The 24,622-nt window shown below is 53.3% G+C and overlaps 1 protein-coding gene across 2 annotated transcripts; it reads left to right on the top strand.

Annotated features, from left to right (window-relative positions):
- The first annotated feature begins 9,773 nt into the window (after positions 1 to 9,773).
- IRF1 (interferon regulatory factor 1) lies at positions 9,774 to 16,751 on the top strand. Of its 2 annotated transcripts, XM_068979621.1 has the most exons (10): positions 9,774 to 9,993; positions 11,013 to 11,104; positions 12,395 to 12,494; positions 13,290 to 13,466; positions 13,590 to 13,639; positions 13,747 to 13,879; positions 14,070 to 14,192; positions 14,513 to 14,562; positions 15,417 to 15,552; positions 15,857 to 16,751. In XM_068979621.1, the coding sequence occupies exons 2-10, from the start codon at positions 11,018 to 11,020 to the stop codon at positions 15,967 to 15,969; spliced, it is 969 nt and encodes a 322-aa protein (XP_068835722.1). In that variant the 5' UTR covers positions 9,774 to 9,993; positions 11,013 to 11,017; the 3' UTR covers positions 15,970 to 16,751. The 2 variants fall into 2 exon arrangements, with proteins under 2 accessions (XP_068835722.1, XP_068835723.1); XM_068979622.1 differs by lacking the exon at positions 15,417 to 15,552.
- Positions 16,752 to 24,622: the final 7,871 nt, after the last annotated feature.

Raw genomic sequence — 24,622 nt, forward strand, 5'->3', positions numbered from 1 at the left:
GGCTTCTGAGTAGGACTCGGATCCCCTGGGAACACAGGTGGACATGGGGGTGGACTCTGGTCCTGCTAGACAGCAGAGGGATGATGAATTTATAGAACACTGCATCCAGCAGTGGGGCACCCTTATCCAGCCTTCCTGGCCTGTTGTACCCACACACCCAGCGTCCAAAGGGCAGGGCCAAACAGGGCTGGTATGTTGTTTCAGGTTCTGGCTGTGATCACCAGTGACCTGGGTATTCCTGGGACAATGTGTGAATTTTGATCACCTGTCCTACACTTTAGCTCAATGCCCTCAGCTCCCCAGACTCATAGCCTGAGATCAAAGCAATGGCCCCTTAGGCAAAGTGGGGAATCTCCCTACATTTCTCCCAGAATGGGGAACCTTGGGAAGGCCTGGGAAGGGTTCTACTCCAACCCACCTCACATCCGGGCCATCCACGGATACTGCTGTCAACTAAACTCACTTCTCTCCATCCCCTGTGGCCAGAGCCCCAACCCACGTGGAGCGACCCGAGCTGCCTCCTGTCCATTGCCCTGCCTCGGTTTGCACCAGGGTCCCAGACAAGGGCAATGCAAGTAGGGGCCTGCGGTATGACATTCAAGGGGAGGCACTCACTCTCATGGTCAAGCAGGAACACAGTTGCGTGAGCGTCTCCTCCACAGAGAGATTTCTGAAGCACAGATCAGACTCTCAGTTTCACCCTGCACAGCCAGGATCAAGTCCATACTTCTGAGGAGCACTAAAGCCTCTTCACGGTATGGCTCCTGTGGGCTGGTCCAGCCTTAGTTCCTGGAGCAGCCATACAAGGCCACAAGGCCACATCACAAGCAGGATCTGTCCTGCACTTGGGAGCCTCCAGGCTTTTGCTTGGGCTGTGCCTACAATCTAAACACGCTCTCCCACGGCTGACTCATCACCCTTCAAGGCCCTTGAATGCTAGTTCCTCAGAGTGGCTGCCTGTGAACTCTGGCAGAGATAAATCACTTCTGTCCCTATGTCCCAGCATCTCTGCTCCTTCGCCTCATACTACAGGTAGGATATACATCTGTCATTCTGCAATCAAGTGCACTTACTAATTGTCTGCTGTTTGTAAGGAGTGAGCTGGGTGCCAGGAGGGGGCTCTGAGGGTAATAACCCCATCTTTTGTCTGCAGAGAGCTCATATCCAGGGTAGTGGTGGGGACCGTGCCGACTCACTTCGAAGTGCCTCTGCATGGCTGGTACAGGCATGGGGCTGAGAAACATTGCATGCCCATCAGATGCCCCTATGTCTTCAGCCTTCTAGAGTCACCACTCAACTAGCAACAAAGAATACATGTGTGCTCCAGCTCATGAGGCTGTGAGACGTCTTCTCCAACATTCTTGAGGGTTCTTGAGGAAAGGAGACTAATTTTTGTTTCCTGGCAGTGATGAGTCACCAGGGGCCTCCAGGCTAAGAGCGCCTTCTTCCAGCAAACCCTGGTCCATTTTACTCCCAATGGGGACCGAGTCCTCTGAAATACTCCCAGAGCAGCAATCTAGGAGTTAGCTATCACAATGGCTATCTGACCTGGTGACATGATCATTGTAGTCTCTCACTTGCCAAGCTGGAGGGTAGTCAGTCATGCTTTCTCCGGACTATCCAGGCAGGTGGCTCTCTGCTGACCTTTCATCCCTCCTGCCAGTCAGTCAGTCAGTCAAGAGAGACTTTCTTGATACTCACTCATGCAGAGAAAGGACTGGAAACTCTCACACTTAGCTGAGGTTCTATCTAAATTGAGGCCTTTGTGGACCTACCTTCCAGGAGAGGAAGAGGAACCCTACCTGATGTTAAGAGCCCCTTTCCCTTTTATGTGGCTGGCTGGCCAATGTCACTGGACACCCAGTCTCTCTGCATGATTGGGAGAGGACACACGTGTGAAGACAACTGAAGAGGGAGCAAAGATCCTCTTGGAATGACAGAACCACACAGAAATGACCACAGTGATGCTCAGGAAAGCCATGTCCCTCCCTTCTTCCTTCCCACTGGGGGCATACTGATCCGAATCCATCATCCATCCATCTATCCCCATCCATGCCACACCTCGCTCATAGGGTATCTGCTGTGCTCAGGCAAGGCTGGATCCTGGGGTTACAGCAGTGAACAGGACAGAGCACCTGCTGGGCCAAGCCCCTTTTCTCCTGTCTCTTGCCCTGTTTTCCTTCTATGAACATTCCTATAACTTAGCAGTTGCTGAATCCAAGCTACAAAGACATATTCTTGTTGATACTTTCTAGCTTAAGCTACATCTACTGTTTCCAAAATGAGACAGCAAATGAAGTCCGAGGTAGACACTCGAAGACCAGGTTTCTTCTCCAAGTCCACTTTATGGGAGAGGATCAGGGATCGGGGTTGAGTTCTCTGCCTCAAAGAGACTGTTTGGACTAGGCAGAGGACCGGCAACAGGGGGTCCAGACTTGGGCCACAAGAGAAGGAGGAGACAAGGCCTTATTTGGTCTGGAGCCTCACTAAATTGCTGCCATGGTCTCTGGACCCCTTAGGGGCACCCCCTCAATGTCTTAACCCGTATTTCCATGGCAGCCCCTGGAGTTGGGATTCCCAGGCTGAGTCACCAGGGTCACCAGGGACTGTGCTCACAGCACAAGATCCTCTCTTGCAGCGTTTGGAGTTTCCCTGGCCCTCTCCCAGGCCAGCCACCCCGCTTCTGAGCCTGGGCCAGAGGAAACCAGTGCTGGACTGGACAAGGGATGCTTGAGGGTCTGTCTGCCCCTCCACTGGCTAGCTGGGTGCCTCAGAGCGGCCACTGCTGCTCACTGCTCCACCCTCCGCTTCTCTGGACACAGGGAGCTCTATCTGTTTGATTTGTCTTTCTCAAGGCTACAAGCAAGGAGATCTTTATGCAGGAGCTCCAAAGCAAGGATTTAGGAAATATGTGTGCGCAGCCCACCTTAACCGCAGGCATGACTTTGGTCTGAAGAGGTCAGGGTAGGGTGCTAGACTCGGCCCGCACCATCCCAAACTCCCAGCCTCCCTGGCTCAGATACAGGCCCAATCCCCGGTTATCCCTGGCCTGAGCTGCAAGCCCTGGGGAGGGAAGGAAGTGGCCGACCCCCACAGCCAGCATTCCTCTGTGATGACGACAGTGTGCTCACTGCCCAGCCACCCCATCTGGAAGGCAGTTCTCTGGAAGTCACAGGGGACTCCCTCCCAAGGAGGTAAAGGCCTCTCTTACAGAGTGGGACTTCCTTCAGCTGGGGGCATCAGCTTGACCTGACCAGGTTAGGGGGCAAGAACAGCTGGGGGCCCAGAGGTCCCCTGGGAGCAGCTCAGAAGGCCACAGGGCCCACCCTAAATGCCTCTAACTCATTCCATTTCTTCATCCATTCAATAAGCAGTCACCCGACATCCTCCTTGTGTTAGGCCCATTGGAGGCTCTCAGGACCCAGCAGGCTGGACTAGGCAGGCAGGGCCACACCCTCAAGGGGCTTCAAGATAGGTGGGAGGAATCCACCAACACATACACACAAAGGATAATTTCAGCAATGATAAGTGCTATGAAGACAATGATAAGAGTTATGAAGACAATACAGCAAGCCAGTGTTACAGTTGGAGACCTCGGCCCTTTGAGGGGGGCCTCCACATTCCTGACTCCTCCAGCCTGCATACAGTCCGGTCCTCACACGCAAGTATAGCCCTTGCATCCACACCGCACCACGCTCCCTTAGGAACGAACGCCACCCGGAAGCAGGCTGGGGGCAGGTGCATGCAGGTGGGGCTTTTCCGAGGCCGGTTTTCCCCGGCTCCCGCTGGAACTTCCAGAGAGCCACGGGCCCGCGACACTGGACACCCGCCCGTCCCCCTCCTCCTCGCGCATCCGCAGCTAGCGAGCCTCTGCGCTCCCGGCGAGGTTCCCGGAAACTCCTCGATTTCCCTATCGCCGCCGCGTTTGCAAGAAACCGAAACCCAGGCCCCGCCCCCCGCGCCCGCCGGGAGCTGGCAACTGGGGCGTGCGCCCGCGGCTGGGTCAGAACTGGGCGGCCGGAGCGGCCCCTCCCGGATCGACGGGGCCGAGGCGGAGGTGGGGGGCCCTTCTGAGTGCCAGGGCTGTGCTCGGCGCCCACCCCCTGAGGGTATCTTCCCCAGCGGCTCAGCATGGCCCGCGGGAAAGCTGCAATTCTAACCCAATCATTTAGGTTGTATCCGATGGCGGAGTGCCCAGCGAGGGGTGGCAAGCCACATAGCCTCCCCTGCAACAAGGTGGAGGTGGGCGCCATTTGTGTGCGCCATTTGTGTGCGCCTACTGTGCGTCCGCCAAACCAGGGGAGGGGGGCAGGGGGGATAAGAAGGAAGGGCAGGGGCGTTTACAAAGAGCTCTGTACCAGACTCTGCACCCCTTCATCGTGGGGGGGGGGTGGGGCGGCGGGCACGGAGCAGTTTGGCAACTTGCCCAAGTTCACACAGCCTGTAGCTGCGAAGCTGGCTGCAAACCTGTGGCCCGCAGCGGGAGGCTGAGCGAAGAAGGAGGAAGTGCCCCGGCCGGCTGCCGGCAGGTGAGCTGCCTGGCACGGGCGGGGCAGCCAGCTGCGGAGGGGGAGGGGCGGCCCCAGGCCGCCACCCGGGCCGCGAGGACTGGAGGCTTTACTTTTCTCCTTCCCTCCCTCCCTTTCCAGGAAGCCGGCCAGCCCAGAGCCGGCCGCTCACCCCAACTCACCCCCAGCTTGGGCCGAGCAGGAATGTGGAAGTCGGCCGGAAGAGCTTGCGCCCCCTCCCCTCCAAAAACACACCCATCTCAGACCCCGGGAAGCGCGAACTTGGGTCACCTAGGGCGAGGGGCTCCAGACTGGGACTCGATTACCCAGGACGAAGTAGGGGTGCTGTTGCCCCTAGCAAGGCCAGGAAGCCTGCCGGGGCGCTGGCCGCGGTGCAAGACCCATTGGCGGGGGTGGGGTGGGAGTAGGAAGGGTGGAGGAGGGCGCTGGTCCCATCCAGCCCCACTCCGGGTCGCGGCCACAGAGCTTCAGCCCCGCCTCGGGGCCCCTTGGGGTGGTTGGAGAGCCGAGGCTGCTTTTCCTCCCAACGCGGTGTTTATAAGAAATGAAACTGCAGAGGGCATCAGTGGCAGCCCACACTGACACCCAGCTCCCCCTCCGGGGTTCCGGTCCCGGAGCGCTGGAGCAATCCTCGGCCCACTCTTGTATCGCCAGACCCCTAGTGCTTTCGCAGTCAGCTGCAGCCTCCCACTCTGCGTCTAGGATTTTTGTAACAGCACAACGTTTATTCTGCTGTGTCATACACCATTTTTGCCTGAGTTGTGAGACGGGAGGGGCTAGTCTCGTGCCTGAGCACATCCCCAGGGCCAAACCTGGAATTGACCCAGAGCAGGAGTGCCATTCATATTTGCTGAATGAATTAAGAAACGACTTTCTTCATCTCCAGTTAGGCTCATTTCAGCTAGGATGATGATGCCTAGATTCTATCTTAAAGCTTTGGGTTGCTTTTAGATTATTTTATGCCTGACTTTGTGTTCTGCACTTCATAGTTTAGGACTGCCCTGCTTCCAAGTTGCTGTATAGATGATGGCTGGGATGGACTTTTAGCATCTAAGATAGCCCTCCCTCTGGACCTGGGGGGTGAAACCCCTGCTGGGTTTCATCTGCTTTGGGGACTGTGGCCTCTTCTCTGGGTAGCAGGCCCTACAGGGATGCAGGACTGCACTACTCTCAAAAACCTAGTTAAAGCCTTGCTGGGTTCTGTACTTCAGGACTAACTGGAACCCACTCTGGGTGGTGAACACTGAGAGCCTCGGAGAGTCTGAGGAAGGGGGCTGGGGGCATGATTTGGTCCATCAAGGAAAAGGTTTCCAGAGAGGTGATCTTGCCTTCAGCAGCCTGATTGCAGAGGCCATCTCAAAGGTGGTTCTGCCAGCCAGTAAGCCTCATCTGCCAGCCCCATCTGCCAGCCCAGAAAACTCCAGACCCTAATACAGAACAACTGCAATAAATGTACCCTTATTGAGTGACGGTATAGATGGAAGGTATCCTTGAGTGAGCTAACTCCAGCTGCAGTGTGAGGAACTCTGCAGAAAACCCTCGGGTCTGTTGCAGAAAAACCACAGGCTTTGGGACTTCCCTGGTGGTCCAGTGGTTAAGACTCTGCACTTCCACTGCAGGGGGCATGGGTCTGATCCCTAGGAACTAAGATCTTGCATAATGTTCGGCTGGTTAAAAAAAACAAAAACAAAAACAAATGCAGACTTTGTTCTACAGAAAGTCACCACCCAGAAGGCGATAAGTGGAAGAGAAAAGACAACATGAAAGTTGAGGTCTAGGGGGTTTTGAGGAGGGGAAGGATTTCTGGTTGGCTGCTTCATAGAAGACCAGGCATTTGCTCTGGGCCTTAAAACAGAGACTGAAATTGAAGTGGGGGGAGTGGGGGAGCGGCAGGTAAGGTGAGTGATACTAAGTATCCTAGGAAGTCAGGGATGAGGAGCAAATGGAAAGAGCAAAGACAGGGGGAAAATACAAAGTGTGTTCAGAGAATGGAAATACAGTGAAAAGCTCATGCATTACTGTGAATACATGTCATTTGACTAATGTCTTACACTTGAGAAAGGAGTTTGATAGTCTACATAATTTCTTTCATCTTTGTAACAAATTAGGACAGATGCGCAGAGAGTACTTCTATTTTACAGATGAGAAAACTGAGACCCAGAGAAGGACGATAACTTGCCTGAGGTCACACAGCAAAGTGGCAAAAAGCACAAGAATGCAGCTTCACAACTCAAATTCTGTGTTCTCTTTCCATGGCCCTATAGTCCAAGGGTAGGGGAGTTGTGGGACAGAAGGTTGGAATGGGACGCTTGGGACCACAGTCAGCAGTGAATTGAATGTGGGGCTAAGGAGTCTAAGGGAACTCACAAAGCTCCCATGTGTACCCTGAATGTTAGGGAGATCATCAAAGTTACAGAAATAATCCTAGAGCAGAGGTGCCTGGAGGGCAGGCCAGAAAGGGAGGCAGTCCCAAGGGGAGGCTGTGGCAACAACAGTCTGATCCTCAAATGTGAAAGCAGGACTTGATGTAGGGAAGAAAGACCCAGAGGACCAGATGAGGCCAAGAGGGGAGGAGGATGGGAAAGACTTCACCAGAGAGGGAGCTGGAACTAGGAAGAAATCTGCTGGGGGCAGTGAGGAAGTGGGAGGCCAAGAGTTCTGTTTGCTGTGTGTGGAATCTGCGGATATGTTTGTAGGGGAGCAGTCAGAAGGCAGCCACAGTGTGGTTTTGGAGGTCACCTGCCCAAAGGGGATGGCTGGAAGTGCAGAAGAGTATTTTGAGTCAGAAATGTGGAAAGGCCAGCCCTGAATTACTAACAGAAACCTAAAAAGGACAAAATGCATCTGTCTAGCTTCACAAGGAATGCGTGATACATCTTAGAATGGGATTCATCAAGAACAGTTACAATAAAAATGTGAGATGCTTAAACAGAGGTCAGCTTTTATTTCACTGATTGGAGTATAGCACCCCCAATCATAATAAGCATCAAGAGTATGAAAGAATCCCCAAAGTTAAAAGTTAAAAAAAAGGCAAAGATCACTTCAAAAATGCAAAATGACAATTTCACTGGTAAATACTAACACTGGGGAATTTCTCCTTAGCAAAAAAATGATTGGTGTGCGCAAAGATTTAGCTACACAGTGCTGTCTGTATTATGAAAAAATGGAAATAACCTAAATGTCCTACAGTAGGGGATTAATTGGGTAAATTTTTATTTATCCTTATGGAAGAATAATATATACCCATTACAAATGATGTTGCAGAAGTACGTTTCATGACACAGAAAGACGCTCATTATAGATGTATACCTACAGATGATTATCTATGAATTAAAATTGTTATTTTAAAGCACACTTTACTCTCTCCTGTTGCCTTCCCAAGGTCAATTTCTCAGACCACATGAAATGCAAACTTCGCTTCCCTAATCTCACTCTGCATTTTCCAGCAGCTGTGTCAGTTTCCTAGGGGTAGGACAAGCACTCATTTGCTGCACAGAAAACAGACTTAGCAACTCAGGAGCCACTTGTTTTCTTCTCTTCTTGCTCGAAAGGTCTTGGTTTCTGTAGTGCATTCCCACTCCCTTCTGTCATTTAAAGCACCCCAACCCTTCTCCCCCTTCCAGGGTTTCAGCACCTTCCATTTGCTTAACACCCAGGTAGTCTCATTCCTCACAGTTTCTCCTGCCTCTCTGCCTCTCAGCTCCCTCGCCCATCAGTATCTGGGAGACAGCTCTGACCCATTCCTATTGGTTTCCTGGGAACCAAGTGTGGCCTTAGTCACAGCATCAGAGTCTGGTGTACCAGAACATCCGTTTCCTCTGTGGGAGGAAAGCCATAGCATGACTGACAGGTGGAATGGTGCATCCATGTGTCTGTTTCCAGCCTGCAACACTGCAACAGGGTGCTGCTATGGAGGGAGAGCTGGGATGACACAGCCAACCCGACCTGGAAGAGAGATTTACCTCTGAGTCAGCAGCTTTGGGGAGATGAAGAAAGAAGCCTGCTGGCCAGAGCTCTGGAGAGAAAAATGAAGAGTCAGCCCGGCCTCTAGGTGTACAACCAGGGCAAGGTCTAGTTGTAAGCACAGGAGTTCGATAGCTATCATTCCCAAAGCCCCTGGGACCTGGGCTCCCCAACCCTTTAGCTAGACCCGTGGCCTTGATCAAGGTAAGCAAATACCCCATTTGCCCAGAATCTCTCTGGACCAAGCCCCGAGGCCCCAGAAACTAAACCAGTGCTGCCAGGGAAGGCTCTCATGCAAGGACCAAGTGAGGCTGTGGAGGTGGCCTAAGGCAGGAGTGCTAGGAGGAACCAAGGCTACCCCACCCCCACCCCAACTCAGCAGTCCTGGCTTCTCTGAAACCCTTCTCTCTTTCCCTAAGGCCAGCAGCGGGGCAGTCCCAAGAATGTAGATGGAGAAGCGGAAGAGGTCTGTCCCTGGTCACAGACTCTAGCAGGGGCCTCGAAAACCACGCATCACCTGCTGCCCAAGTAGGGCATGATGTTTCAGACATCATCTCTCTGTCACGGGAAAGCAGCAAAGTAGGGCTATTGTTTTGGAGTTGAGGAAACTACAGCTGCCAAACAGGGATTTCTTCTCGTCTTGGCAGCCCCACGCAGGGTAGGATTTCCTTTACTTCCCCGGGGAAGGTGAACCCCCCCGGAGGTGGGCCACCCCTCGAAGGTTTGAAGGCCGAAACGCTCCCTGCTTGACACCCATTAACGGGCTTGAGGAAGCAGGTTGGTTTTCAAGGACTCAATCCTCGCGTCCACTCTGAAGAGGACGGCAGGTGCCGGGGTGACCCCCTCACCGGGGCTGGGAAGACAAGAGATCCCGGGGCATCCCCTGGAAAGAAGAGCAAGGAGACGGCCTCAGGAGCTAGCAGGCTGGGTGAGCGCCGAGTGAGGGGAGCAACTGCGGGCCGGGGGCGTTCGACTTTCCAGGAGCGCTGGTGCGCTGGTATGGGGGTGGAGTGGGAGCCGGCGGGGCGGGCCCGCGGTCGCCCCGGGGCGGCGGCGCCAGGCCGGAGGGGGTGGGGAGGGGCAGCCGCCCTGTACTTCCCCTTCGCCGCTAGCTCTACAACAGCCTGATTTCCCCGAAATGATGAGGCGGCGCTGGCCAATGGACGTCCTCTCGGCTCTTTAGGAGGCGGGGCCCGGCCCGGGCTGGGGGAATCCCGCTAAGTGTTTAGATTCTCCGCGGCGCCGCGGTTCAGGCAGAGCGCGCCACTCCTTCGTCGAGGCAGGACGTGCGCCCAAGTCAGGCTAGCAGAGGCCAGCGAGAGCCGTGCCAAGTCAAGGCCAGCCGTGCCAAGTCAAGGCCAGCCGTGCCCAGCGGCTCCGCGACCCGGGCATCCTCTGCCTTCTCCCCGTTCCCACTGGAATCGCGCTCCTAGCGCCGGCAAAAGCAGTCCTCGCCGGGACCCTCCTCGGTTGCTGCCGTCGGGGAGCGCCTGCCGTCGAGGTGAGCTCGCCTTCGCCGCAGGGGGCACCGGTGGCTTCGGACAAAGGCGCTCTCGGGGCACCAGGAAGTGGGGGACTAAAACCCTTGCCGGGAGAGTGACGGGTGCGCGGCGTTGCCGGGGCCCCCGCGCGGGCTCGGAGGGCGCCCGGGGAGCCGCAAGCAGCTGCGCGGGGAGGGCGGGCAGCGGCGTGGACCGCCCACCCTGCCGAGGTTGTCCGTGCCAGAGCCGCTGGCGGCCTCTGGGTGGCCCTCTGTGTTGGTTGCGCGCATCCAAGGGCTGTGCGTGGGATTCGACTGTATATCAAAGCATGGGCGCCCTTTGCTCCCTGCGCCCGCTTTTCGGCGGTTCCAGCTCAGGCCCAGCCCCCAGGTTTCGGGCTGTCTCTGCAGGTGGCGGAGGCTGGGGCCGGCTGCGCTGGGTGGTTGGAGGACCTCCCGGAACCGCGGGAAGAGGCGCCACAGGTGTTCTTTGGGCCACTTTGCCCAAGGAGGGCAACCAGGCCCAAAGGGTTACGTATCGGCCTTGGCACTGTGGCTGTCAGGCAGGCAAGGGATAGATTGGGGGGGGGGTGGTGGTGACGAGGATGCAGGGTGACTGTCCATTAGGGAAGGTGCACGGCTAGTGACAACGACTCAAACAGGGAAATTTCTTGGCATCAAGCAAAAGAAGCCCCTCTCTTCCCAAACAATGTGAATTTGGGGAGTAAAGTTCTAGTATTTAGATATCTGTGTGTTTTCTCTCTTTTCCTTAACATAAATCTTCAAAGTATCACTTGGCATGTCTGTCCTCTCCCAAGACTGTCTAGGAGGGGCTGAGGGAGGGAGTGTGTTGCTCAAGATGCTGAAAAGATTTGGAGGGAGGTTTTATTAGAGAGAAAAGTCCCCTTCTGCATGATTGTAGTACTTGGTATCTAGATGAGGGCAGGGGAGGGTAACTGAATGACTTGGGGTGGGGCTGGGTAGTGGCGAGGGACTGCTCAACAGACTCCTAACAGGAGCCTTCTGTCTTCTCTTCACAGCCAACATGCCTATCACTCGGATGCGCATGAGACCCTGGCTAGAGATGCAGATTAATTCCAACCAAATCCCAGGGCTGATCTGGATTAATAAAGTGAGTGTTACTCTGGATTTTTCTGCCACTGTTTTAACCTATGTTCTTCGGGGGTCCAACGCTTCAGATGCAGTTCAAAAAGCGAAGTGATAAGGAGTAGGTAGATGTATTTCCCAGTGGATCCTGCAGGGAGTGTATAAGACACAGCCCAGGCAGGGCCCCACTGGCTGCCTTCTGCCCACCTCCCTTCTTGAGGTATGCATGGGGCATCCACCTGAGGCCACTTAACAGTTTTCCAGCAGCAAGATTCTCCCAGCATCTGCAGAGCCAGAGTTCTGGCCTGTACTGAGGGAGACCTCTACAGGCACACACAGCCTTCTAGAGGGCTCCACTTGGGCAGATAGGAGACAGAGAAGTGGGCACTGCGGGCAGGAAGAGGTGGCTGACCCAGCAGGTGAGCCAAAAACTAACCTTGCACCAGTTGTCCAGACCCAAGAGGCCTCTTGCTGTTGCAAAAAGAACAGACCCTGAAGGCTTAGTAGTACTACTAATAATAGCTAATGCTTACTCTGGTCACTTACTAGGAGTGAGCATGGCACCATGTTAAGTATGTTACTTACATTGTGTCATTTAATCCTCAAAGTAGCCATGTGAGGAAGATTTTACTAATATCTCCATTTTCAGATGAGGAAACAGGCACTGAGAGGTAGATAATGAGATCACACAAAAAGCGATGGAGCCAAGATTTGAACCTGAGCAACTCAACTCAAAAATCCATACTGTTAACCAGCAGTAATGATAACAGTGGGACCTTAGCTTTTATATTTGTTACTGTGGTATTGTTTTTTTTCCCCCATGTCATGGAAACCAGTGAGGGATACAGAGGTACAGTGTCAATGCCAGGGTCACACAAGTAGTCACCATCCAAGTCTGGTCCTGGGCTCCTGCAGGTATATGACCAGAACTCCCTTTGTAGGAGCCAGTGTTCACAGTTGTTCTGAGAAGCCCCATATAATGGACCGAGTTCTCACTTCCATGTTGGTGCTGACAAGCCAGAGAGAAGCATCCAGGGGTCCTCTGTATGGGTCCTAGCACATCTGTAATGAGCAGAAGGAGGTCTTTGCTGACCTGATGATGCCATAGCTCATCAGAACCCAGAGCCTCTTCTGAGAGATCCAGAGGGATGGACCAGTCTGTTTAGGCCATTGTTGGGATGGGTCAACCCCAGCCAGATGTCAGGGTGAAAAAGGGAAGTCAGTCTTTTCCCAGACCTCGGGGGCTGGGCAGACTAAGGCCAAAAACCTGTGGTCTCTGAGCTGACACAGCTTTGTGTGTACGTGTGCTGTATAGGAGGAGATGATCTTCCAGATCCCATGGAAGCACGCTGCGAAACATGGCTGGGACATCAACAAGGATGCCTGTCTGTTTCGGAGCTGGGCCATTCACACAGGTGAGTGTGCTGGACTCTAGCTTAAGAGGAGCTGGAAAGAGAGAAAGGGAGGCACTTCTGTTAACACAGAGGATCTTCACTGGGGTCTCTGAGTTCTCTGAGATGTACATAATTCAGGGTGGGCAGGGAGCAGGCCTGTGTTTTGGGGGGAGAAGTTCATCATTTCAGCAAGTTCACAAAGGAATTTATAAAGCCAAAATCTTTAAGTATGGCTTCATGGAGTTTGTGGCTGAATTAAAGTTCTCCCTGGCAAAAGCAGAGGCAAGCATAGACACTGAAAAAGATCCAGGCCTTCCTTTTTCTTGATGTTGACTAATGGTCCTGGGCCCATCTGGTTGGCAGCCTCCTTTCATCCTTCAAGGATGGGGCTCTTGGCCCATCTCGGACCACTCAGTCCCCCTATCAGTAAATATTCTTTGTTGCCTACTCTGTGTCCTCTCCCATGTTTGGAACGATCAGATAAGCACCAGCCCCTTCTTTCTGGCTGCTGATAGCCAAAGGGAGACTGCCTTGATCTGGGACAAAGGTGGCACTTTGGGCTTGGGCTCTCTAGTGCTTCTGGGTAGGGCTTTCCCAGAGGCTTGCTGGGTGTATCAGATGCCCACGTCTGGGCGTTTGAGAAGCCCAGGGCCTGCACCAGTGTCAGCCAGGAATACCTGCTGGTTTGATCACTGTGGACCTCTGGCAGCATGCAGGCTTTAGGGATACCCTTGTCTTTGTCCTTCTGAGCCAGGGCACAAATGAGGATTCCCACCGATAGCCCTGATGAGCCTCTCCCCCTTTCCTGCCAACTAGGCCGATACAAAGCAGGGGAAAAGGAGCCGGATCCCAAGACCTGGAAGGCAAACTTTCGCTGCGCCATGAACTCGCTGCCAGATATTGAAGAGGTGAAGGACCAGAGCAGGAACAAGGGCAGTTCAGCTGTGCGGGTGTACCGGATGCTCCCACCCCTCACCAAGAGTCAGAGGAAAGGTACCCAAAGGCCTCTGGGTCCTGGGGAAGCCCTCAGGGAGAGAGGGAAGGAGGAGGAAGGGCAGCTGGGGCCGGCATGCTTGCCTCTACCAGGGCTGGGCTGACAGCCTGTTTGCCCCACAGAGAGAAAGTCCAAGTCCAGCCGAGATGCTAGGAGCAAGGCCAAGAAGAAGGTGAGTGTGATCCTAAGCAGTTAGCCTTTGGTCTCCTGAGGGTCAGGGTGGGTAGTGAAAGGAGTGCCACAGCAAGCCTGGGCCTAAGCGTCTTTCTCCTTCTACAGCCGTATGGGGAATACAGCCCCGATACCTTCTCTGATGGACTCAGTAGCTCCACCCTGCCTGATGACCACAGCAACTACACAGTTCGCAGCTACATAGGGCAGGACCTGGACATCGAACGGACTCTCACTCCAGGTGAGGAGGGCCGGGTCTGTCAGGGGACTGTGTAGACTGGTGGGAAGGCTCTTACTCTTGGATCTAGCAGGCACTGAGCTTGTGGACGGTGGCCTGTTGGAGCAGGCTATGAGTGGGGGCGGGGGGTGCTGGGTATCCTGGCAAACTAAGGCAGCACCAGCTCTGACCCTCGGTTTCTGTTGTCCTGAAGCGCTGTCACCGTGTGGCGTCAGCAGCACTCTCCCTAACTGGCCCATTCCAGTGGAAATTGTGCCAGACAGCACCAGCGACCTGTACAACTTTCAGGTGTCCCCCATGCCCTCCACCTCTGAAGGTTCGTGCTTCTGGGGCCTGGCCTTCCTGTTGGGGTCCAAGGAGGGGTTTCCTGAGGGAGAAAAGACGCTTAGAACTCCACTTGGCACTGAGCTGACTGGTGGGCTGGAAAGGAGAGGGAAGAGGTGGGAAGAGGTGCAGCTTCAGGGTTCAAGAGGCTGAGTCACCAGGACAGCGTTTTGCTCTGTGATCTTCATGGCAGGCAGACATCTGCTGGGAGGCCAGTGTGTGCGTGTGGGAAGAGGCAGGGGGACCGGGTGGGCTAGCACTTCAGGGTGAGTGCTAACCTCAGCTAACCTCTCTGCTCTTCCCCATCCACAGCTGCAACAGATGAGGACGAGGAAGGGAAATTAACTGAGGACATCATGAAGGTAAAAGCCCCTTCCTTCCTCCTTTGGTGCCCTTTAGAAGTGGCTACTTCTCAGTGAGGGCTTCCAAACTGGAGGGTAGGCAGCTGCTGCTACTGTTGCGACCTGTTGGCTTGCATAGTCCAACAAGTGTCATGTCCATGTGGTTGGGGACCACTGACCTTTTTGGCTGATGGAAAGAAACACTGTGGGAATGAGGGGAGGAGGGAGGCTGGGTTTCTGACATGCTGTCCTAAAGCAGGCCTCAGATAGCTCTGACTCAGCTCCCATCAGTGCTGGGTCCCTGGCCCGTGTCCTCCGCCCCAACACGCCCCAGTCCTATTAGTTTGGGAAATGCACATCAGGTTTCAATAATCACCCTTTGGGATCTATAACATGATGGCTTTTTTTTTTTTTTTAAGCAAATTATTCTCTAGGTTTTTTCTGCTTCAGGTTTTAAAATAAATACAAAAAAGTTTTCGTAGTAGCTATACCCAGGCTGTGTTCCTTCAGCACAGAAAATGGAGATATGGGAATAATTCCCAAATTCTAGCTGAAATTTCAAGGCATCTTTTCTTAGCATGTTAACCATTGCTGTAAGCCACCCTCCCAGTTGGTATGTCCTTACCCTATAGAGAGGGAGGTCTTGGAGATTCTATGCCAGAAGGTAGATGTGGGAATGTTACCCCAGGGTCCCAGGGCAGACCCTCACCTCTGGGCCTCTATCCTAACTGCACTCCACATATGTATCCATCTGAGAATATGAAAATAGCCAAGGACCTGATCCTGGCTGAGAAGCTTTGGCTCATTGTGGGCAGGGCCAGAGGGTGAGTCTGTACTGGAAGTGAGCTGATGGCTTCCTATTTATCTGTCCCCAGCTCTTGGAGCAAACAGGGTGGCAGCAGACAAGCGTGGATGGGAAGGGGTACCTGCTTAATGAACCCGGGGCCCAGCCCACCTCTGTCTATGGAGAGTTCAGTTGCAAGGAGGAGCCAGAAGTTGACAGCCCTGGGGGTAAGAAGACCCTGGACCCATATGGTTTCTCAAAGATGGGAAACGCATGGAGGTGGTGGGGGAGGCTTACGAGACAGCAGCAGAGGCAAAGCGTTCTTCTTAAATTCATCTGGGTGCAGACAGCGTGCAGACTGGCTGTGGCTCCCAGGCCCTCGGGTCTGCCTAAGATGAGGCTGCTGAGGGGTCGACACAGGAGCTGCTGTGTCTGTGCCTTCCAGGAATGGGCTGGAGGGTTGGTGGGGTAGGGGAAAACACCTGCCTCCTCACCCCCCAGTCCTCACACAACCTTCTTTATATCTTCTAGGGTATATTGGCCTGGTATCTTCAGAGATGAAGAACATGGATCCCAGCTGGTTGGACAGCCTGCTCACCCCAGTCAGGCTGCCGTCCATCCAGGCCATTCCTTGTGCACCATAGATGGGCCCCTGACCCCCTTTGACTCCTTTAGGCGACAGGGCCTGGCATCATGGTGGCCGTGGTGCAAAGAAGCAGGAATCCTGTGGCCCCTTGATATGATGAAGTATGACCCCACTGCTGACCAAGGATGGGTCTTACCGCCTCGGGACAGTGGCCTCTTGCAGTCCGGCAGGGCAGGGTCTGGACTCATCTTGTCGGGTAAAGCTAGCCCTGCCTCCTGGGAAGATGGGGTTCTGAGACTGGTGTGTCAGGTGGCAGTCTCAGACAGGAGTCAGCCTCCAGCTTTCCCCTCTGAGTCCCACTGCCTGAAGAGGGTTTTACTATTCCTGAGCTGGCCCGAGAGAACGGACCAGTGACCTCAGAAAACATGGCACCAACTCCAGGGCTGGCTCTGCACTAAGAGACAATTGCACTAAGTGAATCCTGTTCCCAAAGTAACCACTTCCCTTCCTAGCTGAGCCCTGAGGACTGTTCCAACACCAGTGAAATGTGAAGGAAGAATGGGGTCCCTGTGGGACAGTGCCCCCTCTGCCTCAGAGGAGCTCTACCCTGCTCCCTGCCTAGGCTGAAGGGCTTGTGAAAAAACCTGGCACTTTTTCTTGTGGACCTTGCCACGTTTCTGATCAGAGGTGTACACTAACGTTTTCCCAAGCTCTTGGCCTTTGCATTTATTTATACTGTGCCTTGCCCTGCACCCACGTGCCCCCTCAGGCAGGCCCCGGCAGCCCCCAGCAGGCCCAGGGAGGCAAGTGTGAGCACCTTGGTGTGATTTAAAATTGGAAATATCATCTGACCACTAAGTCATGTGTGACCACACATGTACATGTATGTAAATATGTACATTTGTCTTTTTATAAAAATTGTATTGTTTCTAAGGGTTGTGGTCTTTTATTTAGAGATAAATCATAGACGATTTTACTTTTTGTAGATACATTCTGATGGGTTCATTGTTGGCATCCTGCCTGAGCTTAACTTTGGGATGAGTGGTAACACACCTGTTGTGAAATCCTTTCAGTTGTGGTCGTGGAGAAGATGGCAGGAGAAAGGACAGTTGTGGCACAGGGATATGTTCACGTAAATACAGTCATTGCCCTTGGCTATACAGGTAGAGCTATGAGTTGACCTGAGTGTTAGGTTTTGAGTTCTGAGGAATATGCCATAAACTGTAATGTTTTGCTATAAACTCAAATGCAAGTGTACTCAGGTGCTACTTCAGAAAGTTATCAGTTGGCACAGCGTGGTCACCATCAGAACAGATACCAGCCCCATAAAGGTCCCTGAGGCCTTCTATGCTGAGCATAACTTGCTGTCCGTTTTCTGCAGTGATGCGAATGTTCTCGTCTGCATTGTCCACTACAATAGGTAGTGGTGTAGTCACATGTGCTAAACCAAACACTTGAAATGTGGCCAGTACAATGGAGGAACTGGATTAGAAAAATGTTTTTTGGCTGTGCTGCTCACATGCACAAGGAGATCCAACCAGTCCATTCTGAAGATCAGCCCTGGGATTTCTTTGAAAGGAATGATGCTAAAGCTGAAACTCCAGTACTTTGGCCACTTCACGCGAAGAGTTGACTCATTGGAAAAGACTGTGATGCTGGGAGGGATTGGGGGCAGGAGGAGAAGGGGACGACCGAGGATGAGATGGCTGGATGGCATCGCTGACTCGATGGACGTGAGTCTGAGTGAACTCCGGGAATTGGTGATGGACAGGGAGGCCTGGCATGCTGCGATTCATGAGGTCGCAGAGTCGGACACAACTGAGCAACTGAACTGAACTGCTCACATGCATGATCTTGGTTCTTGGATCCAGGATAGAACACATGCCCCCTGCAGTGGAAGTTTGGAGTCCTAATCACTGGATGCCAGGGATTTCCTTGGGTTTTTAAAGTTTCATTTAATTAGTTAAAATTCAGAAAGCCACACGTGGCCAGTGGCTACCATATTTGAATAGTACAGGTAGATACTGGGTTGGGAGCAGATTTGAGGGGGAGGGGCTGGGGTGGCTGGAGGACACTGGGGACTGGGGCTTGGGACTATTCACCTGACTGTTCAAAAGTATTTTACTGTTTTGACAGCCAATAATAACTGGCGCTGAAAATCAACCCTGCAGTGTACTGTGAAACAGCTCCATGCACAAATGTGTTAGGAAAACCTTGGATGAACTTACATGATGCAGACGTCCTTATTCCACATCTTTTCAGGGTTCTGGCTAGGCTAACACACAGAATCTCTGGGTGAAGAATCAGGACAATGTTTCTGAAAACTGCAGGGTGGGAATCACTGATACAAGGCAATGAAGAACCAAGTCAGAGTGAAGAGTCAGAGGTCTGGAAATGGGCTTTTCTCATTTCTCTCTGCAGGCTGGCCCTGGGGCTAAACAGCACCCAGTAGTAGGCAGGCTGGCCCAGGAAAGCCAGCAGGCATCACTAGTATCCTCTAGGGAATGAGGCCATGGCAGCGAAGGGCTTGCTCAGGAAAATCAAGCCCTGTAGACAGATCTTCCATATTCTTGGTCCGAGAAAGCCCTTGTTGGGCCGAGCTGTCTGGAAAGAGTGTGGGGTGGGGGGAAGGCTGAGTGGGAAAATAAAAAACTGGCAAATGGGTAAAAGTTCAGTCAGCCGTTCTCTGCAAAGCTTAGGAAGTATTGTTCCTTGAATGGCAGGTGGCCTCCTGCTGGGTGGGCACTCTACTTGTGGAGGCCTAGACAGACTCATCTCAAGCCCTGCCCATCAGAAGGTCCACCTGGATTTTCCAAGAGTGACATCACCTGGCGACAGAAGGAGAGGAATAAATAAGGCCTTTCCCAGCTCTTCCAGGGCCCAGCCCTTACTGTGAAAAATAGTATTTGGGGAGGCCAGCCTTCTGTGGCTTCTAACTAGGGGCTTGGCAAGGGCTAGTGGGTGGCTTTTCCAACTAATGATGGCTGAAAGTAGTGTGAAGCCAGGTAGATCAGACCTAGGAGGGATGTCAGGGAAGGCATGCAACCCAGAACAAACAGCTGGGACCTCAGACTTAATCCCTGACAGCTAAGAAGGCAGTGGATATGCTGAAGTCCAGGTAGATATGGAAATCTCTCAAGTGTTAGTACACAAAGTTCATCACTTATAAGTTTCCAAAATGGGAAAGGAATTCCATCAATGCAATGAGCTCCCAATCTCTAGAACCAAGATGGAGTTTCTAGAGTCCTGGTCTCCAACTCTTACCCTAGGCATCTGAGACAACTGGAACCAGCTCCTTGGAATGTCCAGGAGGGACCCCAAAAATATCCTCCTCCCCATCACAAAGGAGCTTGGTCCCAGGGGCCAGACCTGGAGGGGTAGTGTGAGATGGAGCCAGATGGTGAGCTATCTTACCACACCCCACCACGCCTGAGGAGAAAAAGAAAAGTCCAATGCTCACCTAAGGATGATGGCAGCTGACACTAACTCATTAGCCAAATAGTGCCTGAAATGGAGCAACCTCAGTATAATCTGTGTCAGATTTGGGAATAATAATTTAAATTCATTCAAAGAACCTGCCAACGCTTTTGCGGCTTACTCCCAAGAACTTCAGCTGAAGCACTGGCGGTAGAAGCTCTTGGCTGAGGGACTAGGAGTTCATAGAAAGATCTGCTTTGCTGGGGTTGTGATAACATCATCGTCATGAAGGACCACCTTCCAATGGGATAAACCAACAAAGTAGGATTCAGGCACACCAGGCAGAACTGCCAAGTCTACAGATGTTCCAGGGCATTTCTGGTTAGTGAGAGGAATTTCCTAACCTTCCTCTGAAGGTGTCACTTTAATTGTGCTGTTACTCATTGAGCTCACTTGGCAACAGAAAGAAAGCTAGAGGCTAGTATGCTAGCTTCCTAGAAGACCTTTAGGGAAGACATGCCAATCATCCCTTCTTGACATATCAGTGTGCAATATCTCAGTGCACTGTGTGCAAGATAAGGGCTTTCTCAGATCTTTCTGGAAGTCTTGGGTGGGGACTGCGAAAGACAGAACTTAAGTCTTGGAAAAAGTCCTGCGCCTAGTTGGAGGTGGAGTCCTTTCCCCTGGAAGTGATGCCCCCAGGCTGGTGGGGCTGGGTCACACCCAGGCTGTCTGTCATTCTCTGGGAACATTTGGTCTTCTTTTACAGTCTGCACACATCCAAAAATCCTTGTGTTAGCAAGGTACAGGATTCCTCAGCAGCCCTGCTGGAGCACCCAGGAAGCTTTTTTCTGTCAGATGTAGTGCCCTTTCTTAATTTGGGCGCAACTAACCATCCCAACTGTGGTGTTGGAGAAGACTCTTGAGAGTCCCTTGGACTGCAAGGAGATCCAACCAGTCCATTCTGAAGGAGATCAGCCCTGGGATTTCTTTGGGAGGAATGATGCTAAAGCTGAAACTCCAGTACTTTGGCCACCTCATGCGAAGAGTTGACTCATTGGAAAAGACTTTGATGCTGGGAGAGATTGGGGGCAGGAGGAGAAGGGGACAACAGAGGGTGAGATGGCTGGATGGCATCGCTGACTCGTTGAACGTGAATCTAAGTGAACTCCGGGAGATGGTGATGGACAGAGAGGCTTGGCGTGCTGCGATTCATGGGGTTGCAAAGAGTTGGACACGACTGAGCGACTGAACTGAACTGAACTGAACCCTCCCATCACAATGACATTTGAAATTCATCAGAACTCTGCACTCACCTTTCCCACTTGTGCCAGTCAAAGGGGCAGAGGCTTGCAGGGAGAATGAGGAGCTCATGGACTTCTTTTTCCAGGAGTCAAAGTACTGGGCAGAGTGAGGCTTGCCTTTGTCAGCCAGGGCTCATCTGGGAGGCCAAGTCTAAGGCAGCACGAGGGTTCACATGGCCACATGGTTTTCCCAGCTCTAGGCAGCTCCCAAGAGACCCATTTCTGCCCCTTTCCTAGGGGTGGGGAGTTGTAGAAGAACTCCCTACTTCTGTAAGGTCAACGGTGAGGCAGGCTGAGGGAGTCTATGCAGTTTAAATTGGGAAGATACTGGAGGCAAGGAGGCCAGGACATGGGGACTGAGTACAAGGGGAGAGATAGACATCTGCCCACCGCAACATCCCTCATCCAGCTCCACAAGCTCAGAGAGGAGCAGAACTGATAAAGGACCTCCGAGTCCGGCTAGGTAATGACAACATGCCCTGAGTGCTCACTTTGCACCCAGTGCTTGCCAAAGCTCCCTGTACGCACCATGGCTCTGGCACCCCACTGCAGCCCCTGTTCACAGACACGGAAACCAAAGCTCAGCTGGCACAAGGCGCTTGTCAGGGATGATTCAGCTGATCAGCATGGGGCCTGGATTCCAAGCTACGTCTGTCTGCCCAGAGCCCAGACTGGTTCCACAGTGTCAGACTGCCCACAGAGGAGGAAACTGAGACCTCGGGAAGATGTCTGGGATAGCTTGCCTGGGGCAGCTAGTATCTCATGCACAAAAATCATTTGTAGACACAGGGAAGGCAGCAGAAACTGCAGCTGCCCTGACACTGTGTGGGACCCCGTTCTTCAGGTCCCTGCCCCCACCCCAGGCAACGAGGCTGTGGGCCACTGGCCCCGGGGGCCCCAGTGAGTGAGGCTTGACTTGGTCCTAAAGGGAAGTGATGCAAATGCCCTGGAGGCCACCTGCAGTTCAGTGGGTGGGGCCCCCAAGGGTGGAACACAGACTGGCCTATAACTTGGCCTCAGCGCAGGGCTCAGCCCTGCAAGTCTCTGTGAACCAGCTCCCAGCTCCAGGGGACTCCAGCCTGCTAGGCCTTGGCTCAGCCCTAGGGATCCAAGGGGACTTTTTCAGCTGTGTTTCTGTCTGAGCAAGGCAACCGGGTCTCTCTTGTTCTGCTGTAAATCACAGCCTTTGCTAAGTCCTTGGGGCCCTCAGAGATCTGGACTCTGGCTCTGGGTATGAGCCAAGCCTGTCAACGGTGCATCTTACCTCTCAGACACAAGGCTGGGGCCACCCTCTGGCTGTTTTGAGTCTAATCCTGGCTTTGTGACCCCTGAGAAAACCCAGCACCTCTGGCAGCCCTACATCAGGTGGGCTCTCAGAGGCACTGGCAAGCTTCCTTCAGGGAAGGCCTCTCCTGCCCTTCGGACCCTGCTGAGGAACAGCCTGGGCGCCACTCATCTCCATTTCTGGGTGTCTACCTTCAACTGGCCCGGGCCTTCTCTGTCTCTGCTCTCCCCTTTCCCTTACCAGCCAGGGGGATGAGGGGTATCTGGTTCTACTAGCAACTTCTCCCTCACACTGTCAATCCCAAATCGGCAGGTGCACAGCAGTTAAAAATTTCCAGCCACACCTTTCCTCAGACAGGTGAAGGGGTATGCTTGGGATCAGAGTTCAGGAGCAAAGTAAGCGGCCCAGGCCATCTGAGTCCTCAGGTGGGGATTGGGGGGAGGGAATTGTGTGTCAGGCTTCTCTGAGAAAGCTGACTTCATGGAACGAGGAAGTTGTGCAGTTGTGTGGAGCTGGTCTTTAGGGATCTGGGGTAAACAGGGAGGGAGGGAGTCATTATGCCAGAAGGGCAATCGCTTTCTCTAAAACTGAGAGAAGTCAAGAAGTCCTTTCATGTCGCCCAATCCACGGCGATGGTGAACTGGGGTGGGGCTGCTGCCCTTGCCTATGGGGGGTGGAACGTGGTTGCCTCTGATGGGGAGTTCCCCTCCCAGCGCTCCTGCTGAGCTTGCCAGGCGGAGGGGTGTGGCAGAGAGGGCCTGAAGGATGTTCAAACTTCTAGGACTCAGAAGAGCATCTGAAAACAGTTCGTCGCCACACTTCTGTCATCAACTGGCAAGCCACTTGAGTTCTGCTCCTAGGAGACCCACCTGAGGGGCCTTCCTCAGGACACTCGGGAGGACCCCAGTTTTGGTCTCTGGCCAGACTGAGACACGTGCAATGCAGTCTTGGGGCCCTCGCAGATCTGACTGTTCACACAGGCAAAACCTCACCAGCCAGTGCCTCTTCCCTTTCTGTCTGCTACTTCCCCACATGCCCAACCTCTCTGAGCAGACTGGAAGCTCCACCAAGGCAAGCAGCTCATCTCCATATTCTCACAGGAGGAGATCCTGTTCAGGCAGGACTGGCGCTTGAGAACATTTCTGCAAAATGCTGGGCCGGCAAAGCCCTGCAGTTAGCGTCTGCTCCCCTCCTCTACCCACAGTGCACCTGGCTTGTCTGAGTCCTTCCTTGGGGGACAGTCACGGCTGGACTCTGGGGAGCAGGGAGCAGGCAGAGAGACAGGGAGGGCACAGAGTGGTGACTACTTCAGACCCTGCAGGGCAGCCTTGGGCAGAATGCGCCATGACCAGCCAGAGGCCAGAGGCCCCAGAGCAAGGGCCCCTGTGTCCCACGACACTCAGCACAACCCATCTGTGTCCCTCAGCGGGACTGCTGGAGATGGAAGGCTGAGTCATTAATTAGTTTCTTTTATTAAAAAATGTACACAAGTGAAAAAGAACATGGTTTAATTGTACAGAGTTAAATACAGATGAGTAAACAGAAACATTAATTAAAGCCACCTGCAATCCACCACCCCAAACTAATTGCACTGTTAAAAAATGTTTAGAGACCAGGAGGAAGCACAGTTTTCCACTCCCCTGTCCATATATTTAGGAGCTCTGTCCCATGTAGGTACGTGGCATGGGTCCAGGAGTGCTGACTCTGCTGGGAACACTGCAAGCCAGGATCTGTGCTTCCCCAGCACTCGACTGGAGCCTGTCATCAGCCCCCAGATCTCTGCTCCCAGACACCAAGCAGAGGTTGGCATCAAAGAGTCCAAAGGGCCAGCCATCCAGGCTGCTGAGGTAATCTAGAGTAGATTAGTAGGGGCAAAGGGCCTTGGAGGCAGAATGACTAAGTGTTCTAGTGTGCTCAGGACAGATGAGTTTCATGGGATGTGGGAATTTTCAGTGCTAAAACTGAGAAAGTCCTGGGTCAACTGGGGTAAGTTGGTCACCTTACTTGGAGGGCAGCCCTCCTCCTGGGTCTTAGATCCCTGGGGACCTCAGCAAGCAGCCCAGGGACAGAGGCTCCACAGGGCCCATGGCTCCCTCAGGCCCCCACAAAGTGCCAGCCTGAGGCCCAGAGAAGGAGTGGTAAAAGGGAATGGGTAAAGGCAGGCAAGCAGTAGGGAAAGAGGCTAGGTAAGCTCTGGCTGTCAAGGGCAGTCAGAGATGCTGAGGTGGAGGGGCTTCAATACTTGGCTGCCTGCCCCTCCAGGCCTGGACCTACCCTTAGACCCCAGCGCCTGAGTGCTCTGCGGCAAGGCTCAGGCTCCAGTCCTTAGAAGCCCAAGGGTCTTTGCAAGGGAGGGGTGCAGCTCCCAGGGCTTCTTCCAGCCCTGGTGCATCCAGCCTCGCACCTCCCCTCCTCCATGTCCACCCTCCCTGGTGCTGCCTACCTAACTCCTCTCTACCTAAGACTGGGAGCAGAGGATGGGAAAAGAGGAATCAAGGACAGGTTGAGCTGAAGGACCTAAGCATAAATGACCTCTCCTAATAAGGGTGGGCACATCCTGACTGTGGTCTGGTCTGGCCTGCTTTCTGTGCCTCAGAATGGGGTCTTTGGAGAACCCAGAGGAGTAGGCAGAATAATGGTCCATGGTGGAATCAAGATGTCCACATTTTAATGCATGCAATCTGTGAATATGTTCTGTTACATGG

This window comes from Capricornis sumatraensis, chromosome 9, assembly GCF_032405125.1.
Source record: "Capricornis sumatraensis isolate serow.1 chromosome 9, serow.2, whole genome shotgun sequence".
NCBI classification, from domain to species: Eukaryota; Metazoa; Chordata; class Mammalia; order Artiodactyla; family Bovidae; genus Capricornis; species Capricornis sumatraensis.